The 7326-nt window shown below is 43.0% G+C and overlaps 1 protein-coding gene across 1 annotated transcript in view; it reads right to left on the bottom strand.

The window, feature by feature from the left end:
• Positions 1-210: 210 nt before the first annotated feature.
• pdzrn4 (PDZ domain containing ring finger 4) overlaps positions 211-7326 on the bottom strand; it is a 38674-nt gene continuing 31558 nt past the window's right edge. The window contains exons 6-9 of the mRNA XM_069709260.1: positions 3866-3967; positions 3548-3667; positions 2005-3066; positions 211-1920 (exon numbers count right to left, since the gene is read on the bottom strand). Coding sequence (XP_069565361.1) covers positions 1348-1920; positions 2005-3066; positions 3548-3667; positions 3866-3967 — 1857 coding nt within the window. The 3' untranslated portion in view covers positions 211-1347. The remainder of the gene's footprint in view (positions 1921-2004; positions 3067-3547; positions 3668-3865; positions 3968-7326) is intronic.

The raw sequence follows: 7326 nt of genomic DNA, 5'->3' as shown, positions 1-7326 counted from the left end.
TTTCCCTACTTAATTTACAACAACTGACATTGCCATCCCCAGAGCCACGCTGCTAGAATGGCTAAAAACATTAAGAGTAAATTAATATAGTAAACATAAATACCCTTCAAAAGTAAATGTTCAGGAGGTCATTTACTGACTAGAATACAAATATTTCTGACTCACTTTTTAAAATTATTATTCTTTTATTAGAAACATCACCAAGAACAAATACCGAACCCAAGGCCTCTTCAATTAACTGTACAGTAAAAAGCAGCAGTTTTGAGTTGAAAAGCTGCGAATATGATCCATTTTCTTGACAGCGACTTGAAAAGCCTGGCTTTTTTCAAGGACAGCCAGTTAATGCGAAACATTTATAGAAGAAGGACCATCAAAATTAATTTACAATAAATACAAATAACCGTAAACAATATAAATATGAATCTGCTTCACATTTTTAACATAATTCACACTTTTAGCTTTAAATTAAGGGTCAAAGGTTAAGTCAGTGATTTCACTTAAATACACAATAGGTCAGAGTTTTGATTAAGTTGAGGTAAAACTGTTTCAAACAGCCCTCCCAGCCCATGAATAATATGAGCCTTTGAGATGGCATATTGATATTTTCAGTGCTTTAAAGTGAGTGCTATACATTGTTCAGAGATCTCAGACAATAAAAGGAGTGTTCTGAGAGAGCTATTGTGATTTTTTTTTTTTTTTTAAGGTTTCTCATGTCTCGCTGTGCTGGTCTGGCATACAGTGTGGGCTACAGTACAATCAATAGTGTCCCCCTCTGACAATGACGGTTTGGTGATACAAACATAAATAAGAAATTACATTAAGATGTTTACAGTACATTGACACGACGTGTAAAAATGTCCTTACAAAAAGAGTTACCGAGTTCTACAAAGTGTGAAAAATATTGTATTTCCGCCCATTATAAAAAAACGCCACTTTGAACGAGGCAAGTGAAGTCGCTTCATATGCAATGAAACATAAGAATGGAGAGACTGGAAACACAGTGCTGAGGTACACACGAAGTTCATGTGTCGGTTCATCAGTATTTTACGTGAATCCGTTTGAACCAACATGCTACGCAAAGCCAGTGCATTACCAAAACGCCAGTCTTAAAACAGGAAAAAGGTCATGTTTTGAATGGCTGAGGTCTAGTAATGATGAGAGGAACTATTCAAACATTCTTAGAGTGATAGTTACAAACTTGCTTCAGAATGCTACAGCATTGACATTTGAATTCATGTAAAAAAAAAAAAAAACGGACACTTTTTAAAACCAAGCAGATGTTGCTTAAATGCAGGCTACCTGATATACAAGTGTTCAGTTCTTAAGAAGCAGTCTAAAACATGTCTGCTAAACAGTTGTGACAGACAGGAAGGCGTTATGGACTTTGGAGCCCTCTGGGACTCTAGCCCCGTGGCTCATCAGCTCCTGGATTGTCATCCAGTTGTCCAGGATCTTTTTGTTTCGTTTCTTCATCATCTTTTTGTGACTGAGCTCTAAGATATTAATCTCCCTCTTGCCCTCAGCTCCGCTCGCTGGTCCCTCCTTTAGACACTCGAGGCGGCTCTTCTGCATGAACTCCCTCCTCTTTCTTTGCTCCCTGGCCCGCGCCAAGTGCTGTTTCCTCTCCTCTTTGCTCCAGTAGCGGCCCATCTTCATCTCGCTCATGGCATCGTCATCTGTGGTCATGCCGCCGCTCCTCTCCTCTCTGATTCTGAGTGCCCGCTCCCTCAGTATGCGGTCTCGAGCAGGCCTCCGGGCAACATAGCGTGTACCGTCGGCGCGAACTTTGACCTTCCACTCCAGACGGGGTTCCCCGGGGCGTCCGTTACGGTGCACGGGATCTCGACAGATGCTGAGGAGACTGAGCTGGCTTTGAGAGTACTCCAGGGAGGAGTGCTGCTGTAGCAGCTGCATGTAGCTCTGTAATACAGAGAACATTGTTAGAACAGTCCCGGTTTTTATTACGTAAAGACGTTTTCAGCGTGTCTTCTTCATGATACATACCTGGAGCTGCCTTGATCCTCCCTGGCCATGGCAGGGGGTTGTCTGATACGGAGAACCGTAAGGAAGCCCTCTCTTTGAGTCTCTGGTCCTGCCTTTCTTCTCACACCTCTCATCGTCCGCAGGCAGGGCAGGGTCCGACTCAGAGCGGGAAGGGTTGCTCTGGTCCGGGCTGCTCGAGATAACGGGTCCTGGATCTGCTGGTCTGCTTCGACTGACTGTGCCCTGGGGCTTGGGGATTGGGACGGGACTGGAGGGTGTGGAAGAGGCCAGTCTGAGGTTTTTCTGGTTGGTGATGCTGATGTGTCTCTGCAGAGAGTGGTCAGGAGATCTCTCCATTCCCAGTGGAGTTGACCGCGCGCTCTCCGCTGTGTTGTAGGCACTGGAGCTGTCCTTCTCGCGGACCTTGTCGCTGTCAGACCTCTCTGGGTGTTCGTGGATGTCAGCCAACCAGCCGTGCCGCTTGCGTCCATCTTTGGGGCTCCTTCCTGGTGAGCAGGGCGCCGGCTGCGAGTGCTCCAGCTGGTGGGACTGGCGGAGCTGGTGGGCCTGCATGATGCTCTGGCACTCGAGCTCAATGCTGCGCAGTTCCTCATTTAGCATCCTCAACTCCTGCTCCACCCCTCCCCCTCCTCCCACATCATCTTCAACATCTCCGTCCCCTCCTCCTTGCTCAGTGAGGCTACACTCTATACTGTGTCGAATGGAGTACACCCCACACTCGCCCCCGTTCCGGATTTGACACTTGAGCTCCAGCAGTTGCTGAAAGCGATTCTCTAAACCTAAGATCCCTCCTCCGCTATTGCGAATACTCACTACCCCTTCATGTCCTTGGCCTGTGGACAGTGTTCTTGCACCCTGGTTTTCCTGTGGCACAACCCCTCGCCTAGTGTGTGGATGCTCTGCCCGCCAGCGATCCCTCAGGCAATGGGCCGGGCTCCTCCTGTGGAGTCTGGCAAGCAAAGGCTGGTGCTCCGGACTGTCCGAACTACGTCCAAACCCGCTGTCTTGATTGTTGGAGGAACAGGTAGCCGTGTCTGTTGTCATGTCTTCTTCAGGTTGATGCTGGTGTATCAAGAGAATATTATTGTTATGGAAATTGCATTCAGTTGCAAGAGCTTATACTTGTTGATGTTTAGGATTTGGTTACACGGTGCAGCGTGAAGGAGAGCGAAGTATTCCCAGGAATTACGTCCATTTTGGACAATTGTGCACCTCAATGATCGGTGCCAATGCAGGACTGAATTTACAAGCTCTTGCGTGTACGGTAACCACACTCTTTCCAGCTGCTCTGGTTACTTAAGCTCAACCATAGTTAATTTGTCCTACCCATGGTTTTTTTTCCTAATCTGAACCATACAGAAATTGCCATGTGCAGATGTTGTAGAAAGCAAGAATTTTCAAGTTCTTGCAGAATGATCCAATATCAACTTTCTAGGCTTGTTTTATTTAATGTTTTCTTCCTTCCCTTCCACCTTTTCTCCCCAACACCTTCTGCCTCCTGAATGGACATGTTTTGTCTCTTGTTTTGATTCGTTTCTCTCACCTCATCTCCCCTGTCAAATCTGTGTTGTTTCTGTTTCCGCCTCTCCTCCAGGATCTCCATCTTGAGCTCCTCAACGAGCTCCTGTTGCTCATCATCCAGCCATGCAGCCTCCTCCTCCAGCTGAAATCACAACATCTTGTCAGATACCCATCTCTCGCTTTCTGGTTCTTAATGTGTGTGTGTGTGTAGGATCTCCAAACAATCCCACTGACAGGAAAGGAAAGGGAAAGGCACTTAGCAGGCAGCTGTTTTTATTTGACATGACATAGGTTGTCAAGATAGGGCAGGAGGGCTGCACATGTGTGTGCAGGTGTTTACCTGGATTTCTGGCCTCGTCACCAGCAGTGTGATGCTCCTTGCTTCTTCACTTGACAACAAGGCAACGGCTTTCTCTCTGTCATGCACTTCACAGCCATTTATCTGTACATCAAAGAGCAGTAAAGAGGGTCATGTTAATGAGAAAGACCTGGTATCAAGTCCCAGTAAAAGAATATGGAATTTTATCATTGATTTTGACTAACATGACGGAAAAGAGGAGTGTAATACAACTAATTATTGTTCCTATTTTGCACCCCAAGTCCTATCCCGATTTTCTCTTTCACTCTTGATTACTCGTGTGTAGAGATAGAGATATATAGAGATATATAGAGATATATTGAAATATATGGAGATAGATGGCGATAGAGATATATAAAGATAGAGATATATAGATATAGAGATATATGGAGATATATAGAGATAGAGATATAGATATATATTTCTTAGTTCTCTCTCCTTCCTGCCATCACTTGCTCCAACTCCGCAGATCTGTCGGAAAATGCATTGGCAGCCTCCGCGCTCGGTAAAGACAGTCAATTGCAAGCGCGCAGTCGGACCTCACGAGAGTCAGCTCTCCCCACACCATCCACACATACAATTAACTGTTCCTTGACAGGTGGCGTTCATCTTTTCCTCACTAGAGTAATGAGGCTGTCAGAAGAAGATAATAGGGCCAGGAGTACACCCGGCTTTCTTCCCCACAATCATTCATAGAACTGAAACATTGAGAGAATGGAGGCGTTCAGAGGGCTATATACAATAAATATGGAGGAGATATAATGTTGGGACACTGTTCAGACTGGAAGCTCGTTGAGATATTGTGTACTGAGGACATCAATAATAATATCACAGAGAATCTGATTTATATAAACAAGCTTGAATGTCATACACAGTCATTGTTTCATTGTTTATTTTGGGCAGTAAGGGTCAGGCACTTATCTTTTTAGGGACTAAACATATTTTGTGCGCATTGATGTTAAATGTAAAGACAGACGTGACATTTTTTTTTAATCTGATTTAGCGTCAAAACTTAACTGTCAGTTCTTATACGTGATAAACATTAATATATTTCTAACCAGGTCAAAGTGTGTCAGAGACATACATGGGCAATTGCCCAAGAGGTTTTATTTTATTGTCTGAATCAAGGTGATATATTCCAGCACAATTTTATATTAAAGCCAAACAAAAGTGTATGCTTCAAAGCAAATCATAGGCTCCCTTTTAAATGCTCTTGGTGCTGCACGAACAAGACCACACAACTGTGAATTAGAATATTCCCCAATATACCAAAAAAAAAAAAAAAAAAAAAAAAAAGGCAATTACGCGAACGAAGACGTGCACAACTCTTCAGAACCGCCCTCAAACAGGTCTGAAAGCCACCTTACAAGCTGTGTGGCTCCAGAGGTTTAAATAGGCTTTCAAGAGAGCAGCAACAGCCAATTAGGAGGATAGCGCTAAGACGCACAAGGTGTTTTCAATCAGCCCGTTAACTAGTTTCCAGAGTAATCTGAACAATTTGTAGATTAAATATATGTATATTCTGATATTCTCCCACATAATTAACTGCATATTTGAAAGTTCATGTATGTTTATGCACAATGTTAGGAGAAAAAAAAAACATTTAGGTGAGCTGTATTACAAAAAAAAAAAAAATCATGTTCCAAAAAAAAACAGGTGGCAACACCTTATTAAGATTTAAAGAGGGACTGTCCACCTGGTGCTGCTTATTAGTCAGCCTGAGGTCAGGAGTACAAACCTCACTTTGTTTATCCTGTGTTCCAGCGACGAAACAATTTGATACAATTCAATGTACAGAAAGAAGCTGCACATGTCTTTAAAACATTATATAAAATTGCGTCATTTCGAAGCATGTGTTTAAGGTTAATAATGTTTGCGCTCAGCAAACAACGTACTGACATCTCGCTTCTGCCATAACCCCCTTTATTATTTGTATACTGCAATGAACATTTAAAGCTCTAGTTAGACGTTTAAAACCCTGATGACTCATTTTATTTTCAAAACTTTGGGATTGCGTTTTTTTGTCTTAACAGGTGGAAATGGATATTTTTTTTAAAACGATGCCACAGGCATGTGCATTCACTGCCTGATTGTGTCCTTCCCTGATTCATTACACCCCTATCACTTGTCCCTTTTCCAGAAAAAAAACAAAAACTACATCAGCCATGACTACCAGTGTTCAATTCAACATAGCTTACTTTGTAGTCTATTCCAGCAGCTGTTGTGCAGTTCAATTTTATAATGCTACAATTACCTGCATGAACAAGAAGCAAGCTTTTATTTGAGCAATTAATGACAATTCTTGTGTCCCGCCTTATCAGCCCTCCATGAAGCATAATTTGTGGGTGCCAATCCCAGTCTACGTGAATGATTGTGATGAATGTGAATATGAATATGTGAATATATGAATACGAATGTGACATGCGGTTTTTTTTTTTTAGGCGCGTTAGTATCGATTTATAAGGAGTATTATTTTGAAAACGGCTCATGTGTAATGATTGTTTTCATTTTAAAAGGGTGTTTTAAATCATATTAGTGTGGACATAGTCTTACAAACAATTATGTTTAAAGAGAGCTATTCACATGCGCTGCTGCCCCCCCCAAGTGACCATAGGTGTTTCTGCATAATGAGAGACAGAGAACGACTGTGAAAGGGAGTGTTCCTATAGATGATGTAGTGCCTGGTGTAAGGACTTTAATTTCCCTGGTAAAATGAGATGATTAAATATACATGTGCTTGTCTTGACTGGAGATAGCAGCTCTCATGGTTCGGTCTGATTTCCTTTTGTTTTTGCTCCTTGTGTCACTCTCCCTACCCAGCAGAGGTTCCCTGAGTGTCTCTCTCTGTCTCTTTCTTTCTCTTGTCCCTGTCTCTCTCTCTCTCTCTTTTTATTCACCTATGGTCCCTTGTGTCTCTCGTCATGTCATTCCCTGTTTCCGCCCACCAAAGTTCCCTAGTCCGTAACCGCGTTCAAATTAGGTCACATTCACCGTGTACACGTGAAGAGTCCACATTAACGGCCTCTTCATGGTATTCACAAAGTCGGAACGAGACATTTTCTACAAGATTTGAGTCCTCGCGTTGTGACGTGTTTGCTGACGTTTACGGAAATAGCAGAAGCCATGGAAGTTCATTTTTCTTTGGATGTCAAGCTAATATATTGTAATTTTAGTCATGTACGGTTTGTCTTCATAACTTAGATAACCGCCTACATCTGAAGAAAATGTTGATCTTCCCAACGGCATCATCTTTTCCCATGTTTCTCCCCATGCTCAGTCTCCTGCCTACCACGCCCACCTCACCTGTTCCCTGTTTCCTAATCTGCCCCACCTGGCCTCACTCAGTCATCAGCAACTCGGTATATATTCTCCCAGGCTCATAGCTTGGTTTGGCAACTAAATCCTTGGGTTTTCAGGCTCTCTAGTTTCTAGTGAGAATTTTT

The sequence above is a fragment of the Brachyistius frenatus genome, unplaced genomic scaffold (genome assembly GCF_029030835.1).
Source record: "Brachyistius frenatus isolate BFR_SWC_R1_liver_20210118 unplaced genomic scaffold, ASM2903083v1 Contig_81, whole genome shotgun sequence".
In the NCBI taxonomy this organism is placed as follows: domain Eukaryota; kingdom Metazoa; phylum Chordata; class Actinopteri; family Embiotocidae; genus Brachyistius; species Brachyistius frenatus.
Note: the sequence above shows the minus strand (reverse complement) of the source record. Positions and strands in the feature narration are given on the sequence as shown.